The sequence below is a fragment of the Neophocaena asiaeorientalis genome, unplaced genomic scaffold (assembly GCF_003031525.2).
Source record: "Neophocaena asiaeorientalis asiaeorientalis breed wild unplaced genomic scaffold, Neophocaena_asiaeorientalis_V1.1 scaffold889, whole genome shotgun sequence".
Lineage (NCBI taxonomy): Eukaryota > Metazoa > Chordata > Mammalia > Artiodactyla > Phocoenidae > Neophocaena > Neophocaena asiaeorientalis.
In genome coordinates, this window is record NW_020171798.1 from 1,002,785 (window position 1) to 1,020,138 (window position 17,354).

Consider the following 17,354-nt stretch of genomic DNA (forward strand, 5'->3'; position numbering starts at 1 on the left):
TTTCCCCGGGCCTCATTTAGACCCAGAGGTACCCATGTCACTGTCTAAATGCACTGGGAAGATGGCAGGACCGAGGGAGGGATGGTTTTGAAGCAGGTACCCTCAGCTGCTCTACAGCTCACCTTATACACAAACAAGCCAGTAGCATGAACCATTCTGATGATGCATTGCTTAAAAAAAGGATACACACACACACACACACACACACACACACACATTCACAGATGCAGTGGACAACCTTCAGGCCAAAAGAAGCCACTGGGAGCCCATCCACCACTAGTCAGGGAAGGCATTACAGCCTAGTGAGCAAAAGCGGTGGGTTTTAGAATCCCAGCCAAGCCTCTGAACTGTGGAGTCATGATAGGCCAGGACGCTCATGTGACTTCTCTGCTGCCTCGATTTCCCATCTCTAAAATGGGACTAACCATATCAACCAAATTCAGACTGCAATTAAGAGAGGAAATGAAAAGGCACAGGATGCAATTAGGAAGTAGGGGGATGGTGAATAATAATGCTGCGCCATCCCATAATAATCCTCTCTGCTCGTTTCCCCCAAGCGTTCAACAAGCTTGGACTTCTCACCCCACGTGATTTCTCTATCGGGGAGGCATCCGAGGCACAAAGTGCCCAGGGCCACAGGACAAGGCAGAATCAGGGCCCCGACCTGGATTCTCTTGAGCGCCTCTACTGCAAATGCGGGACCACTCATACCGCCCATACAAGGTGTGAAGGGACATCTTCCCCTCACAGGCCGACGGCTCCTCCGAGACAGGGAGCCCTGTGGCCATCGCCTTGTTTCAGGGCTCCTCGTCTGCAGAGATGGACCAGCCATCCCATGCCTGGGGCGCGGTCAGCCTCGGTCATTTGCCTTTTTCCTTCACGGAACACCATGTCCTCCAAATGTGTTTTGGGATCCCGTTTCCTCTGCCTCATGGGTCTCTGATGATAATCCCGTTTAGTCCGCCCCAAGCATCTGGGGTAGTTGGTGCGTGTGAGTCATCTGTCAAAGCCTGGAGAGGGGCAGGAACGGGGCCGGGGCTGGGGTGGGTCTCAGGCGGCTCTTGTCACACGCCAGCCTATGGCGTTTCCACTGGGGCAGAAGAGGTGGGAAAAGCCGAGGAAGAAGGAGGATACTGTGGCCTCGCGGTGGGTCTCAGACAGCAGGAGAAACCAGGCGAGGCAGGGTGACCGATCCCCACAGCTGTCAGGCACCGTGAGACCCCCAGGCTCGGACCAGTCAGTTTGTGAACAGCTGAACAGCTGCCAGCAGGTGTCGCTGACACGGCTGGTGTTCGTCCCCGCGCCATGCGCATGTTCACAGCCACGGCACTGTGTTAAGTTCCGTCTTCCCTCCTCAGCCCAGGGAACCAGGGACCCTCTTTGCAGCTCTGTACCGAGGAAGCAGGCCTGTAGCTATAACGCGTGGCTGGACCCCGGACCTAGAAGTCCACCTCCCCAGATGCCACGTCGTGTGGCAACCCAGCTGTTGATTCAGTGGCTGTCTGGGGAGGAAGCTGGAAGGGTAACCCCAGAACAGCCTGACACGACTCTGATGCTCTGGGAGGCTGGTGTCGACCCCAGAGAGGAGGCTCCTGGAGAATCCTCTGTCAGGAGAGGGCTTTGTCCCCCTCCGCATAGAACTTCGTGGTGTGTGGGAGCCAAGGAGAAACACGGCTGCGGCTGCCCCTTTCTGAACAGAGGTGCCCGGACCCCATAGACACGACCCTCAACTAGACCAAGGCCCCTCCTAGGCAGCCATTCCCCACCCGGGGCATTAGAGAAGACACTTTCCCGTGAGGGGCCAGCCTTACGTGCGTCAAATTTCAGAATACTAAAGTGAAGGGAGATTCATGGAAGCTTGGGAAAGTAACTAGACGATAACTAAATGACCCCCAAGTACTAGGTGATGAACACATAGAATGTGTGACCGCCCCCCAGAAGTGGCCTCGCTGACAAAGAAAGAGGGGGTGAAAGAAGGCTTTCGATCAGTTCCGGGGTACTAAACGAATAATAGCTCGTGAAGGTCAACCTAGGAGGTCTCGAGTGTTCGTCCCTGGGGTCGCCTCCTTGTCATGGAGTCCACGGGCCAGCGGGGAGGGACGTGAGGCCGAGGCGTGAGGTGGAAGGCCGTGCGGCCGGGTCCCAGAGGCCAGGCCTTTGGCCTTGACCCCTCAGCAGGTGGGATGTGCTTCCCCTGGGATTCCCAAGGTTGCTCCTGAGCTTCCAGAGGCGGCGGGGCTTGGGGTCACTTCCCAGAGGGGCCCCTGCCGCCGTCCGCCCCGTTGCAGGAGGGTGTGGCCTGCATTGCCCCTCGAGGAGCGAACTGGCCTCTTGCTGTGTTAGAACTGAGGTTTCAGAAGGTACCGGGGTGCCCCTCTGATTTCTGCCTCCTCCTTATCTCGCCAGCACGCCTCTGGGCCTTTTGTTGCTTCACGGTCTGTGTTAACCGGCCCCAGATTCCAGAACTTTCCCCTCCTCCTTGGACGCCCTCAAGCCTGCCTGCTAACTCGGGGTGGGGAGGCCGTGGACGTCCTGTCAGAGTCCACGCCTGCCCGCCCCACCCCAGAGGCCCTGTGCCGACGGGATGCAAGAGCGGAGGAAGGGGAGGGGGACCCGAGGGAGGTCGGCCGGAGTGTCCACACGCACCTCCGGCCAGTAGCCCTCTTCCTGTCTCCTGTCCCGTGTCCCTGCCCCCTGGCCCGCACGCTCCCCACTTCGTCCTCTGCTCCCACAGTCTCATTTCTTACGAGGAGCCAACCCCGGGCTCTCCTTTTACTGATGATAAGCCCAAGACAAAGAGAATGCGAGTCCTCTGAGGGGAAAACAGAAGCTTTGGGTACACCCTTAGCCCTAGGCATCTCACTTGGGCTGCGTTCGGACATGCTGCTTTCAGGACAAATCATTTTTCCAGGAGCTCTTGGCTCCTTGGAGCTTGTCATGAGGATGCTGGGGCTCACAGATCTCTCCGTGAGCGGGGAGCGGGGCCGTCGCCCTGGGGACTGAGAGACTCCTTTCCTCTCGTTCTAGCGAGGACCGGGTCATCGAGCACTACAAGAAACTGAACGGCCAGACCAGAGGCCAAGCCATTGTCAAGTAAGTGCCCCCCAGCCCACAGTGCTGCTGAGGCCATGTGTGTGTTCACATAGTGTATGTCAGGGCTGTTCAGTTCTGCTGGGAGAGACGTAACTCCGGGGGCAGGTGGTTCCATGTATCTTTCACGTAAATGATTACTCTGAGAACTTTATCACGTGCACACACACCGATGTGTATACGATTCCACTTCTGCCGAATAACCAGGTGTGTGTGTTGTGTTGTCTTCCCAGCTACATGAGCATCGTGGAGTCTCTCCCAACCTACGGGGTTCACTATTACGCAGTGAAGGTAAGTGAACTCATTTGGTGAAAGTTGCCACCATGCCCTAAAAGAAAAGTTCTCATTTTTTTTTCTTTTTAATCTTACTGAAGATTTTTGGGGGAGTGGGGAGGACTTGGACAGGAAGATTGCATGCTAGGGGGCGTTGGGACAATGGACTTCCCCCCCACCCAGTGTAGTGAGACTTGATTCGGGTTCTCTGCAAAAGTCACTTGCCTTTTTGTGAAGTGGGGGTGGTAAATGCCTACTTCTTCATTCTCAGAAGAATCCTGGAGATCAGGGCTGCAGAGCCTCTCAGTAGGAAAATTCCATCTAAGCACAAAGAACAAAGACTTTAAGCAGAATCAACAGTGTTTTTCTCCGTGGTCAAATGCCACATAGGCAACTTAATAGGAGAAGTGGGACTATATGGGCTGACAAATCGACAGGCTCTGTTTTCTTAAAGAAGGAGTAAGTCCAGTGTAACACAGGCCCCCTTCTAAATTCTCTTGCGTTTTATCCATAATGTCCCAGACTGGAATCTCCTCTTCGAAATAATAGGTAATGATGTCCTCACGCACCCATTTCTATCCTGAGAAAGGATAACTTCTTTCCTTCGTTTACCCCAATGTGAAGTTTATCAAAGTCATTGCCCAAAGTCCAGACAAAAAGAGCAGAAAACACTTCTGAACTCAAGACAGTCCCACCAACCAACCCGAGATTCCATGCTCTTCCACCAGTTTCCTACCCCGTGTTTCCAGCCAACTATATATATATTTTTTTAAAAATATTTTCAAGAGGAGTTTTATTTATTTTTTAATTTATTTAGTTTTGGCCGCGTTGGGTCTTCGTTGCTGCGCACGGGCTTTCTCTAGTTGCGGCGAGCGGGGGCTACTCTTCGTTGCGGTGCGCGGGCTTCTCATTGCGGTGGCTTCTCTTGTTGCAGAGCATGGGCTCTAGGCGCGTGGGCTTCAGTAGTTGTGGCGCACGGGCTCAGTAGTTGTGGCGCACGGGCTTAGTTGCTCTGCGGCATGTGGGATCTTCCCGGACCAGGGCTCAAACCCGTGTCCCCCGCATCGGCAGACGGATTATTAACCGCTGTGCCACCAGGGAAGCCCCCGACTATATCTTTAATTCCTTTAGACCAGAACATAACACCGTGTCTCATTCATTGTCGTGTCGCCCACGGCACTTTGCGCGTCCTTGGTACGCATTTTAACGTAATGGCCCGTATCTTCCTCTAAACTGCAGCCTTTTGATGGCAAAGACTGTTGCACTCTGTTATATTTCCCCAGAACCCAGTGGAGTGCCTGGCACTTAGTAGATACCCAGTAAATATTTACCAAGTACCATTATTGAGAATTGAATTGAGTAGTTGGATGTACACATTTCCGTGACGGGAACAAGTGGCAGAACGATATTTGTGGAGCTCAGTTGTGAGGCATGTACGGGGACTCCAGTCCCACCCAGCAGCTCAGCCCGGGATCTCTCAGAGCCTGCAGTGGTTCAGTTCTTGCTGATGTCCTTCCCACACGCTTCCCATCTAGTTGCGGCGAGCGGGGGCTACTCTTCGTTGCGGTGCGCGGGCTTCTCATTGCGGTGGCTTCTCTTGTTGCAGAGCATGGGCTCTAGGCGCGTGGGCTTCAGTAGTTGTGGCGCACGGGCTCAGTAGTTGTGGCGCACGGGCTTAGTTGCTCTGCGGCATGTGGGATCTTCCCGGACCAGGGCTCAAACCCGTGTCCCCCGCATCGGCAGACGGATTATTAACCGCTGTGCCACCAGGGAAGCCCCCGACTATATCTTTAATTCCTTTAGACCAGAACATAACACCGTGTCTCATTCATTGTCGTGTCGCCCACGGCACTTTGCGCGTCCTTGGTACGCATTTTAACGTAATGGCCCGTATCTTCCTCTAAACTGCAGCCTTTTGATGGCAAAGACTGTTGCACTCTGTTATATTTCCCCAGAACCCAGTGGAGTGCCTGGCACTTAGTAGATACCCAGTAAATATTTACCAAGTACCATTATTGAGAATTGAATTGAGTAGTTGGATGTACACATTTCCGTGACGGGAACAAGTGGCAGAACGATATTTGTGGAGCTCAGTTGTGAGGCATGTACGGGGACTCCAGTCCCACCCAGCAGCTCAGCCCGGGATCTCTCAGAGCCTGCAGTGGTTCAGTTCTTGCTGATGTCCTTCCCACACGCTTCCCACCAATGGAAGCTATTCATCCCTCTTCGGCATGATGCACAGACCTCATAGAAGCATCACAGCCATCCCTGCCCTGCTTAAGCTCCAGCTATAGTCTGTCATGAGAAGTGTGACCTGGCCTCCTGGGCTAGCTTCTGTCCCACACGAGAAGGATGGATCCTCTAAGGAGACTTATCCCCCGTACAGCTGGCTGTGCCCTGGGATGTGGCCACTGAAGCCAGTGGGCAGTCAGCTCCCCAAAAGGAAATGGAATTGATCATGAAAAGAGGCTCAAAATCCCCCTTTCTGGCTGCCAGGGTTCAACTCTTACACTGCTAGTGAGAGTTTGGAGCCCGTGTCCACTTTGCCATCTTGCTACCAAAAAGGAAACAGAAGGGTCCAGCAGTAGTCCTGACATTATTACAAGAGGCGTGTCACAGAAATCAAACTGCGAATCTCTCCCTGAGTTGTGGAGATATTCGACGGTGATGTTTAGCAAAGGGGTCTGCATTCGGGAATGGGAGCCAGGAACGCGAGAATCCCCGACTCCATTCCATTCTCTGATTGGCTGTTTGTTCTTAGCTTGACCTCACCTCCGTCGCTCGTAATTAAAGTAGAGATTATGAGGGCTTCCCTGGTGGCGCAGTGGTTGAGAGTCCACCTGCCAATGCAGGTACATGGGTTTGTGCCCTGGTCTGGGAAGATCCCACATGCTGCGGAGCGGCTGGGCCCGTGAGCCATGGCCACTGAGCCTGCGCGTCCGGAGCCTGTGCTCTGCAACGGGAGAGGCCACAACAGCCACAAAAAAAAAACAAACAAAAAAACAGAGATTATGAAATTTGCTTCTCCAGCTACCCCACGGAAGTTTTCTAGATGCTGGAAGACTGTTGAGATGGCTTGAGACAGCTAGATGGGAAGGCTTTGAGATGAAACCTCATCTGGTCTTTTACTTGCTTAAACCTGCGTTCCATTTGCTCCTCAGCCTTAGAACTTGACAGAAAGGCAACCTCTGATATGCATGCTTTCTGCCTTCCAATCAAACCTTAGACATATGCTCCTTTGCAGCTTGTTAGAGGCCAGAAGCAGACATTGTGATTTTCCAGGTGCCAAGTGTGCCTGTGTGTTTGGCTTTTGGAATCTCCAGACGTGAGTGATTGCTCTCCTATCTATTTGGAGAAAGAGCCTAATTAACTATATCGAGACTCACTGTTTGGTGGCCTTGTAAATTTCACAATGCCGCATCTCACGGTGTGATGAGAGCTCTTACCTCGACAAACTGAAATAGCAGTCGCCTTCATCTCTCCTCTTGTTCTGTTCTCTGAAACCATTGCAGTCACCCGGGCGCTTTCCAGAGACAGGGGTTTATACCTTTAAAGAAATTCAGAAACTTTCCTAAAAATTCAAAATGTATTTCCTCTGCCCTTTCCCTTTGTGCTTACCTTGAACTAACTCTTGCCCCACATATATTTGAAAATGCTGAAGCCAACTGTGAGTTTTCAAGACATCCACCATGGGGTATGTTAGATCATTCACGCGTGTGGCAATTAGGACAAATCCAGGGAAAGGCTGTTTGCTATGCCCACTGTCAATTCCTAGCATTTGGGAGCTTCCAATTAACAGTCTTGAATGTAGATTTACAACTTACAATCTGGGGAGCCAGAGGTCTCTGTTAGAGGAATAAAGATGGTGTTGGTGTTTTTAATTCAGTTCCCAGAGTGTCTAAGCTTCGATTTTGCTACCCCAGTCCCGCCGGATAGCCACTGTCTTCATGAGGTGAACAGGATACACACCTTATGAGCACCTGCCTACCCTGCACCGCCACTGGCCTGCTGGGGGGAAGGGGAGGGTCTTGAGTAGAGTAGGACGCAACCTTTGCATGATTCCTTTGTCTATTAAATTAGAGGAGTCCTTAATAAGAACCTGCTGTATAGCACAGGGAACTCTGCTCAATCCTCCGTAATGGCCTATATGGGAAAAGGAGCTACAAAAAAAAAAGTGGATATATGTATATGTGTAACTGATTCACTTTGCTGTACCCCGAAAACTAACACAACATTGTAAATCAACTATACTCCAATAAAACTTTTAAAATAAATAAATTTATTCAAATAGGAGAAAACAGTGATATAGAAAACTTGAGCTAGTTTTGAGAGCATTTCCACTGTTCTGGTAGGAATAAAATAAATAGGCATGTATGAGCTACAAAATGTTTAAAATAAAATAAAATTAGAGGAGTCTTAAATGCGTATTACTAAGTGAAAGAAACCAATCTGGAAGGGCTGAGTATTGGATGATTCCAACTATATGACATCCTGGAAAAGGCAAAAGTGGTTGCCAGAAGCTGGGATGAATAGGCAGAACACAGAGGATTTTTAGAGCCATGAAAATAGTCTGTGTGACACTACGTATGTGATGGATACGTGCCCTTATACGTTTGTCCAAACGCGTAGAATGTACATCACCAAGAGTGGACCCTAAGGTAAACTATGGACTTTGGGTGGTTAAGACGGGTGAGTGTAGGTTCCTCATTGGCAACACAGGTACCACTCTGGTGCAGGATCTTCTTCACGGGGGAGGCTACACATGTGTAGGGATGGGAGTACATGGGAAACTCCTGTACCTTCCCCTCAATTTTGCTGTGAACCTAAAAGTGCTCTAAAAAAAATAAAATGTTTTAAGACAAAATTTTCAGAGGAGTCAGCTTCCATAGTCTCTATGGTTCCTTCCAGCTCTGACAGTCGATGACAGTTTCTCGGCCCAGAAGGTCGTTCTGTTAGAATGTTCAGCATCTCTCAGATTTTCCCTGTTGGTAGGTGAGGGGCCCAGCTCTGAAAACCTAAAGTCTTAGAAGGAGAGCAAAGAACAAGGCATCCGCTTCTTACTCAGAAACGGGGAAAGGACCCCAGCTGGTTAGGAGCAGAGCTGGGTCCCCAACCCAGGGCACTTACTAAGTCACTTTACTGAGCATCCTTTGATGACAGGGCACACCCGTTAAGGTAAAGGCACAGCGAGGTGGGCTCCGTCCACTTCAAGGAATTTGCATTTCCCTTTGTCTTCAGGTGAACCAGGAGATCTCTTGGTTCCTTTCTCTCTTGTCTGGTCCCATGCTTACCCGTACTCCTTTTGATGTTCTAGGACAAGCAGGGGATACCGTGGTGGCTGGGACTGAGCTACAAAGGCATCTTCCAGTATGACTACCACGATAAAGTCAAGCCCAGGAAGGTAAGCGTGCTCTCCTTTGTGGGAGGATGGCACTCAGGTGGAGGGAGACACAGGCGGAGAAGTGAGGAAAAACGTTACCCTGTGCAGCCTCAGGGCCTCTGGGCCCCCCGGTCTCCTGCTCATTTTGGGTGTATGCAAACTCCTCCACAGTCATCCAGCCTGTGTTCCCTGGGGAAGTATTTTTCCTCCCCATCACTAAGGAAATGGAAGCTGTTAAAATTATTTAAGGTAAGAAGACTAGATCAGCTCACCCAGGGCAGATGGACCAGAGGGCTTTGAGAGACTGTCCTGTTCCTTCATTTCCTGGGGTGCTGTGTGCTTGAGAACATGGGGGAGCATGTCTCTTGCATCCCAAGGCTAATCTGAGTTTTCCCAAAGGTTTGTTTTTGTTTTTCTGTTTCTTGTTTTTTGGACGAGGGGAACTAAAAGAAGAGATTGTAGGCCAAAAAGAGGTGAAAACTAAAGAAGCATGAGAGGCTTTCCTGCAACTCCAGTAGATATTTTCTGGCATATTAGAAGTGATCAGAAATCTGGAAGAAATAAGGTCATTTGCCAAAAAAGAAAGGGAAGCAGAAAGGAGTCTGCAAACTCACAGTGAAGCCAAGACAGAATGTTTGAAGAGGACACAGGGCTTGAATTTTCTCTGTTTTCGTTTCCACACATTTTTTAGACCAGAACAAATTGAAAAATTATAATGGAAAAATATCTCTGAGGTGAGAGCTGTCATTCAACTCCTCCGGCAGAGAAAAATGGGGAGACGGTATGCGCTTCAGACCCTGAAATACATATTAAAAGTTTATCAAAACCACACTTGCTTTCGGAGGGAGAAAGCAATATAGGTTCATTATGTTACTGCATAATGCCTTCCAAGCTTCTTTATCCACGAACAGGATTGAAATCCACACTACATATCCGAGCTTATTGTAGTCTATCCAGTTAACATCTGCCTTCAGCCAGTTTCTTTAGTAAATTGATAGAAAACAAAAATGGCCCTGTGTTGAGGAGGATTCTCACTCAGCTGACCAGTCACTCAGTTAAGTTCTGTGAAAATATCTTGAGCATATGATGGAGGGATTCTTCCTTGGGGACAGTTCAGTAGGAATCTGGCTGTTTCGGGGACCATTGTTTCGTGACTGTTTCCAAAACCCCTCCAGTCTCCTGCTGTAGGACGTGATTTGGACTCTGCGTTCTTATTTCCTCCTTCTTCGTTTTTCTCAGTCACTGGGTCTGTACTTCTTCCACGCTCTCTTTCTGTTTCCTCTCTGCCTCTTTCCCTTATGACCTTTGTAAGTTTCTGTGCTTTTTCTTCTCTCTTTACTCCTTCCTTCTTCTTACATCCACTGTCCCCTCTCCAACTTGCTTGGCCATTTTTTTCTGCTGCAAGAGCCAAGGGTACTCCTGGATCGTTTAACCCAGTCCTGGTTACGACGTATCCAGCTCTTGGCTGCCCACACTGGTGGAGACCAAGGCCAGCTTGGACGATTGGGGTCTACAGTGGAGTTCATTAAAATCCCACAGTTGAATTCTTCTCTCCCTCTGAATGTTTTTGAAAAACGTGCTTACACGTATCGGTATGTGTTCAGTTTCATTTATTAATATGTTTAAGCTCGCTCTGTTTCTCTAGTTGAGGTGCAAATGAAGATTTTAGAGGCAATGAGGCAGCGCTTGATGTATGTGATATGTGCAAAACGCGGGGTGTGACACAGCGCAAGGGCTTAATAAATGGTAACTGTTCTTGTCGGTCTCCAAAACGGACTTCAAACTATGGAGAAGTAGGAAGTGCAACATGTAAGTAATCAGCCTTTGAATAAGAGAATTGACTCTCATTGGTTGAATTCATGCAGGTCAGTAGATTAAAAATGTTAAAAGGTCAACACATTTATTCCGATACTGCCTCTATTCAAACTGAGTTGCTCTTTAGAATAACGCACGCTTCTGTGGCCTCTAAGGAAGTAGTTGGGATTCTCAAGTCTCTTGCTAATTGCGGGACAACCTAGCCATCAGAGTCATTAGTCATTCATTCAAAAATGTTTATTGCGTACCTGTTATATGCAAGGCAGACCGCCAGGTGCTGAGATAATTAAGACACACATCAGGTCTTCAGGACCTGCGCAGGGGATCAGGGACAGGGGTGTGGTGATTGCATATTACGGATAAGAGAGGCCTGTGTGAGGGTTGGTGGTGAATTAAAGGAGAGAGTCATCAGCTGGGCTTAAGGAGAAACGTCTTCACGGACAGCAAAGTAGGAGCTGAGTGTTAAAGGGTGGACAGAGGTTTTGCAGATGGACTAACGGGGTGAGGATGCACCCAGGTGTGCACGCCAGCGCCGTGAAGGAGAACAGCGTGGCGTGATGGAGAAGCACACAGCACCGCTGGGGCTGGACGTCGTGGGAGAGGAGCCAGAGAGCAGGCTCACGGGGTCCCAGCAAACAGAATCCTCAGGGTTTGCTATGAGGATTTCATCTTCGAGACAGAGGCGCGACCACATCAGACCTTCGTAGTCAGAGAAACATCGTTCTGGTACCTACCTGGTGGAGGATGAGTGGAGTGATACAGGGCAAGACTTGCAAACCGGGACATCGTTACATTAATGTAGGCCAGAGCTGGTGGCGTGGCTCGGGGGTGGCTGTCGGTACCGGGGATAGAGAAGGGGACTTGGAAGTGAGATGTCTAGAAGGTGATGTGACTGAACAATGGCGGGAAGCGACAGGGTGGAAGTTGGAGCAGCAGGAGAATCTAGAACAACTTCCTGGTTGACCAAAGCCTGGGATATAAGAGAAGGGGAGAGAAGTTCAGTTTAGGACATGCCGAGTTTTGGGCTGATGGGACGTCCAGGTAGTGGTGGCAAATAGGCAGTGGGTATTCAGTTGGAGCTCGACAGTATCAAGAATTTCGAACCAGAGACTGAACAGAGAGAGAAACGGGAGAGGCACTCGGCACACTGGAAAAATTACAGTAGCTGTGAGTGGATTTCAGTTCCCCATCGTGACATTCCCTGTGAGGCAGAAGGGCAGGGCTGGGACCAGGACACCCTGACCCTTCTGTAACTTGGGGAGCCGTCCTTAGGAAATGAATGTGCAATCTACATATAAAATTAAGAACGGGCCTTTGAAAAGCCTATGACGGGAATTCCCTGGTGGTCCAGTGGTTAGAACATACAGCTTTCACTGCCAAGGGCTGGGGTTCAATCCCTGGTCGGGGTACTAAGATCCCACAAGCCGCCTGGCACAGAATAAAGGAAGGACGGAAGGATGGAGGGAGGGGAGGGGAGGGGAGGGGAGGGACCCATGAGGGGAAGAGACCCAAAGTTTCATTAGCCCAAGGGGTATCCACCTCTGCTGAGACCTGCCATGGGCCCTAAAGACTTAATCTGAGCCGTAGGTAAGGGGTCCCAGCTGCAGGGGGAAGGATGCAGGGCGTCTGTTCTTTCTGCTCACAGCCAGTGTCATCACCTTCATAAAAAGGCCGTCCCTGTTTCGTGTAAGGCACCTGTGAGTCCCTGAGTGCACAGGGCACGCTCCCTGGCTCCGGACCTGTGAATCTAAAGAGACGCAGGAACATGGTAGTGACCACTGGTGCACATCCACACACGAGTGCCCCAGTCTGTCTTCAGCTAAAAACCAGAAACTCACGTGAAACTGTCAGGATGAAGAGATGCCCCAGTCTCCCCTGGTCCCACCCTCCTCCATCTCTGACCCGGCCGCTGACCGTCTAGAAAGCCTCCCAGCTGATTCCGATGTGCGGCCAGAGTTGAGAACCACCGCCGCGGGCCTCCTTTCCGAACTCGGACTCGGGGAGGGTCAGCCAGGCGCAGCAGGTGTGTCCGGCAGGGCCTCTGCACTCTAGGAGTTGGACACAGGGCTCAAGTCCGGGCCGGCCCCGAGTGATGGGTGACCCTCCAGGCGGCACCACACCCTTGCAAAAGGGGGCCAGGCAGAGCTTGGCACCCGGGACCCCGGCAATGCTCGGGAAACTGGGAGTGACGCCCAGTTCTGGGCACCTGAAGGCCCTTTTGTAGCAACAGCTGCACCTCCAGCCCAGGCACAGGCTTCCCTGACACTCTGACCCAGTTACAGCAGCTATGTCACATGGTACCACCATGCTAAGAGCCAACATTCAAGTAGAGGCAGGGGCAGGGTGAGCTGCTCCCTTGCTGTCAGGGGCCCTGGAGGTATTGTCCGGCCTCCACAGCTACAAGAGCATCAGCAAATGCTGCACACAGCAAGCGGCACTCGGTAGCCTCCTATGAGAACGCACTCAAGTGCTTCCACGTGGACCACCAAAAAAGGAGGGGTGGGTAGCTGATGACTGTCCAGAAATGGGCGGCGCCGTAGCTGTTCCGAGTTCCCCGGTTGGGGTGCAGTTTGCCACTCTGGTGGCAGAGTCTACCCTACATTGCTTCATCCTCACTCTGAAGCCCTGGGGGCTCTCGGGGAGATGGAGTAAAGCACAGGGTCCCTCACCCATGGAGTAGGGAGAACATTCTAGGCCCCTCCCAATCACACACCCCTATCTGCTACCTGGATCTTCTAAACAGATGCCTGGCCTTGCAGAAGCACAGCCCAAAAATGCAAGCTGCTGATGTTAGAGAGAAAAACAAAAACAACAGCTTCTTTGCTCTCAGGGCACATGTGTCAGGAACAGCGAGACGCGTGTGGACACCCAAAGAGGGTGCTTTGGGTTTTGTGTATGTTCAGAAGCTCAAGGCCAATTTCAGAAGTATTTCGGAATGATGTGTGCAAGAACAGCCCCCCAAATCCCTAAAAATCCCACACATAGGGCTAAAAACAGTTAAAATATACAGTACATCCACATACGCCAGGATGGTGGCCCTTGCTTGTGTAGATGAGCTCTTTTAAAAGATCAGACAGAATCCCAAACAGTATCCAAGGACAGATTGCAGAATTTTTATAAGTTATTAACTATCCCCCTATCAGCTCTCACTAAATCCTGTTTCCCTCCTTCACCCAGTGATGGTTTCCCTCTCACTCTGCCTGCCTCCCCACTTCCGCTCTCTTGTTCCTACTAAAATACTGATCACACTGCAAAACACGCCTCTCTTCTTCCCCATGATTCTGGGGTGATAATTTTAGGCACCGTTTGTGATTGAGGTATCAAGAGGACAGGAATGGCGGTATTTACATGTCTAACTGTCTGGGTTTAACAATGGTGAGAAACATGCAAAGAGGGTCACAGTGGTGAGAAAATGAAAGAAAAACCTTGCAGCTACATAGATGATCTTACCCTGTTTTCACCTGGGTATCACATTCCCTTTCAGCGTGTGTTTGCGTGTGTAGGAACGGAGCTCTTCGCAGGTGAGAGGTCCTTTATTCCACCGGGTACTGTCCTGTTGGCTTCAGGGAATCATGAAACGTTGTCAGACCAGCATCTGGGAACTTGAAGTAAATCCCAAGCTTCGTCTTAGGTTGCATTTATGGCCAAGGAAAGACACCCACGCATCAAAACAGGGCAAAAGCCAGCTACATAAAGTGACCGTCAGTGGGGACGCCGCGGATCAGCTGGCGCCATCGGTCTCAGATAGTTGTGTTAGTACAAGCAAGAGTGTTTCTTCTTCCCCGAGAACATTTGAGTGAAAATCAAATGATATGTACTGAAAAGGCATTGCTTATTAACTCCTGCAGAACCGGGATCAGATGGGGCAGAGATAAATAAAGCTGGATGTAATCGATCACAAAGGGCTCCCTCTTTTAGAGGAGGACCTTGCATTCCTTAGATCAGAGCCTGGAAACGTCCGAAAGCTCTGCTCTCTGGGACAATCTGCCTCTTCTTTGTGGCACCAGGAGCAAAGGCTTTGGACGATTAGCCTCTCCCACACTCAAGACTCAACCCCCAGCAGTGCCAAGCTGAGCTGCTTTCTCTGTCCGCCTGCTGGAATTTGCACTTTCCAGACCCGTGGCCAGACCAGCCATCGAATCACGAGAAAACATTATCATTTAAAACAGAAAACGCTTTCCGAATGGGGTGCCAGGAAGAGTTAGGGGAAAGATCCGTCCTGCAGGCTGTGTCAGAGAATATACGCATTCAAGAACGAACAGTGTGCAACACGTAACTCCAGAAACACCTCCCTAGAAGGCATGCTGGATATCTGTAAACCATCATTTACCGCTGCAGCCCGTTCGCCAGCCTGTGTTTAATGAAATCTCTCCATGGGGGGGAAGGATGGCAGTGCTGGTCTTCCTTAAGTATTCAGCAGACAGCATTTCCTTATTTATTTGATGTGCAATTAGGAACGCTTTTATGTTCACTTAGGTGCGCAATTACGAGCACAGAGGGCTCCCCTCTGAGACATTAGGAGAAGGAACCAGAGTAAATGGTCGCCCCTTTCCCCAGAGCAGCCAATGTAGCTTCCTATGGTTCCTAAGAGTATTTCAGAATTGGGGGCATTAGCTCAGAGAACTGATGCATTCCTGTCACCTCCCCAGATTAGTAAAGATTTTTGAACTGGATGAGATGATGAAACAGGAAGAGAAAATAATATTTACAGGAAATACTCCATTAACTGTGAACCGACTCCCAGCGCAGTCAGCCTGCTGAATTATTCAGCGTGATAAGCACGCCATTAAGTGCTTTGCCAACTTATTTTTCAGCTTCTGTTTGGATGCACTTGACTCGTCCTCGGGCTGCTGGGCCCTCTGCCTCGGCAGGCCCTGGGCGGGTGCCTCCCTCATTCCGTTATCTGTATTCCCCTGGGTAACCGCACCCTGGGCTCTCCGGGGAGGAAGGGCTCCATGGACTACTTTTAGCATTTTGCAGCCTTTGCTTTTTCATCGTCAGATCAAAGGGCTTCTCTGTTGCCTCCTTCAGACCTCACTCAGCACTGAGAGGACCAGGAAGGGTTCCATGCCTGTGGGTGACAGGCCCTGGCCATGGGTCACCAAGGGGAGCCAGCCTCAAAGCTGAGGGGCAGGCCTGCCGGAGGGATGCTAGGGTGCAGGGCAGGGGAGGGGGGCAGAGAGAGTCACCAGCGTCTGCCATCTTAAAGTAACTCCCCAAGAAAGAAAAAAGCAGTTGTATTCTAGGAAGACTGAGACGCTCTTCTCAAAGCGTCAGTAGACAATAGCCATCCTCTTCTCAAAGCACATGTATTAGGCATGGCTGAGTTCTCTCTCTTTGGAACAGGAATCCCAGTGTCTCCTCCCATCCAAGAATTGCAGTCCCCTGAAAGCGCTGAGCTAGAGCTTTAGAACTCCAGTAGAAGGTGTTGAATGTGAAATCCTCTCCAATAAAACGGACCCCGTAGGAGAATTACCAACTGCCTATCGTAAGCCAAGGCCCTGCTTGAGGCCCTGCAGGTGTTAACAGTGAACAAAAGAGACGGGTCCCTGCCCTCAAAGACCTTAGAGTCTAGTGGGAAAGACGGTCAAACGATAGCATTAGGTAAATCTATAACGTAGCGTGTCAGAGTATTGAATTCTATGAGGATAACCAATCAGTAAGGAAGAGGGGAATGGTCAGGGGTGGTCTTGCCAAGGAGGTGACCTTAAGGGACTCTACTCCGAGTGTTGCATCCCTTGGGAAGCAGTTAGGGATTCTCGCAAGGAAGTGTATTGGGAAGTGGTCTGGAATTAACAGCAGTGAGCAAAGGGAAGGAGACAGGACCTGGCAGAGGGAGAAGCTGAGCTGTGATACAACCTTAGGGAAAGCTGTGAAGCTGTAACAATGGGCGGTCAATCATCAGACCCATCGCCTTAGCCCAGCGTCAACCAATTATTCGATACAGGTGAGCCACAGGCGTTGGGCTGTGACCTTGGGCAAGACGGCTCTCCACAGCTGAGGGCAATTCCCTGAGAGAGGATAAATCCTTCAGTTCTGAAGGAGAGGCTGGTCGATGCAGTAGCTTTTCCTACAGTGGTTCCCCCCCAGTGTGGCCCTCGGACCAGCCGCCGCTACGTGGTCTGGGAGCACGTTAGATCTGCAAACTCCAGGTCCACACCTGAGACGTCCAGACTCAGAAATTCAGAGGCCGGGACTCGGCAGTGTGTGTTTTCACAAGCCCTTGAGGTGATCTGAAGACAGGCTACAGAGTTTGAGAATCACTGCTCAACACACAGGTAACGGGAACTTTCTTTGTGATCCTACTTTGTTGTTTTGTTAAGATAGTGTAGTCTGAGTTAAAATCAAATTCCTTCTTGTAACAGTTAAGCCTTTAAAAAAAGATGTTTTACAAGCCAGTGGCCTCCATATCCACTTAAAGGCCCAAAATAAATCTCAAAATCTCAACCAAGGAGGAATTTGAGGGCTATTCACTCACTCCCAGGGTGTTCAGAGTTGTGATGAACAACTTATTTAGCCTCTGTTTTTATGTCTGTGAAATGGAGACTCTAAAACACGAGAAATGGTATAATTACCTTCATCTTGAACATGTTTACATCTCAAAGAGTTGCCTGTTCCCCAAGATAAAAGCGCTGTTGCCCTTGACATAGCAAATATCGCTGCAGTCTCTTTCATGCTGAACACAAGAGGCAGGACCACCACAAAGAGCAAACAGCATCACTTTGTTAAGAGGATTGATTTTTTTTTCCTTGGTCACTGGATCTGGGAACCCAGGGTCCCTTGGTTCCCACAGGTT

The 17,354-nt window shown here is 50.3% G+C and overlaps 1 protein-coding gene across 1 annotated transcript in view; it reads left to right on the forward strand.

The window, feature by feature from the left end:
• FRMD4A (FERM domain containing 4A) overlaps positions 1-17,354 on the forward strand; it is a 316,648-nt gene that overhangs the window by 224,342 nt on the left and 74,952 nt on the right. Inside the window, 3 exon segments of the mRNA XM_024738008.1 lie at positions 3,028-3,093; positions 3,324-3,381; positions 8,678-8,764. Of these exon segments, the coding sequence (XP_024593776.1) occupies positions 3,028-3,093; positions 3,324-3,381; positions 8,678-8,764 (211 nt within the window).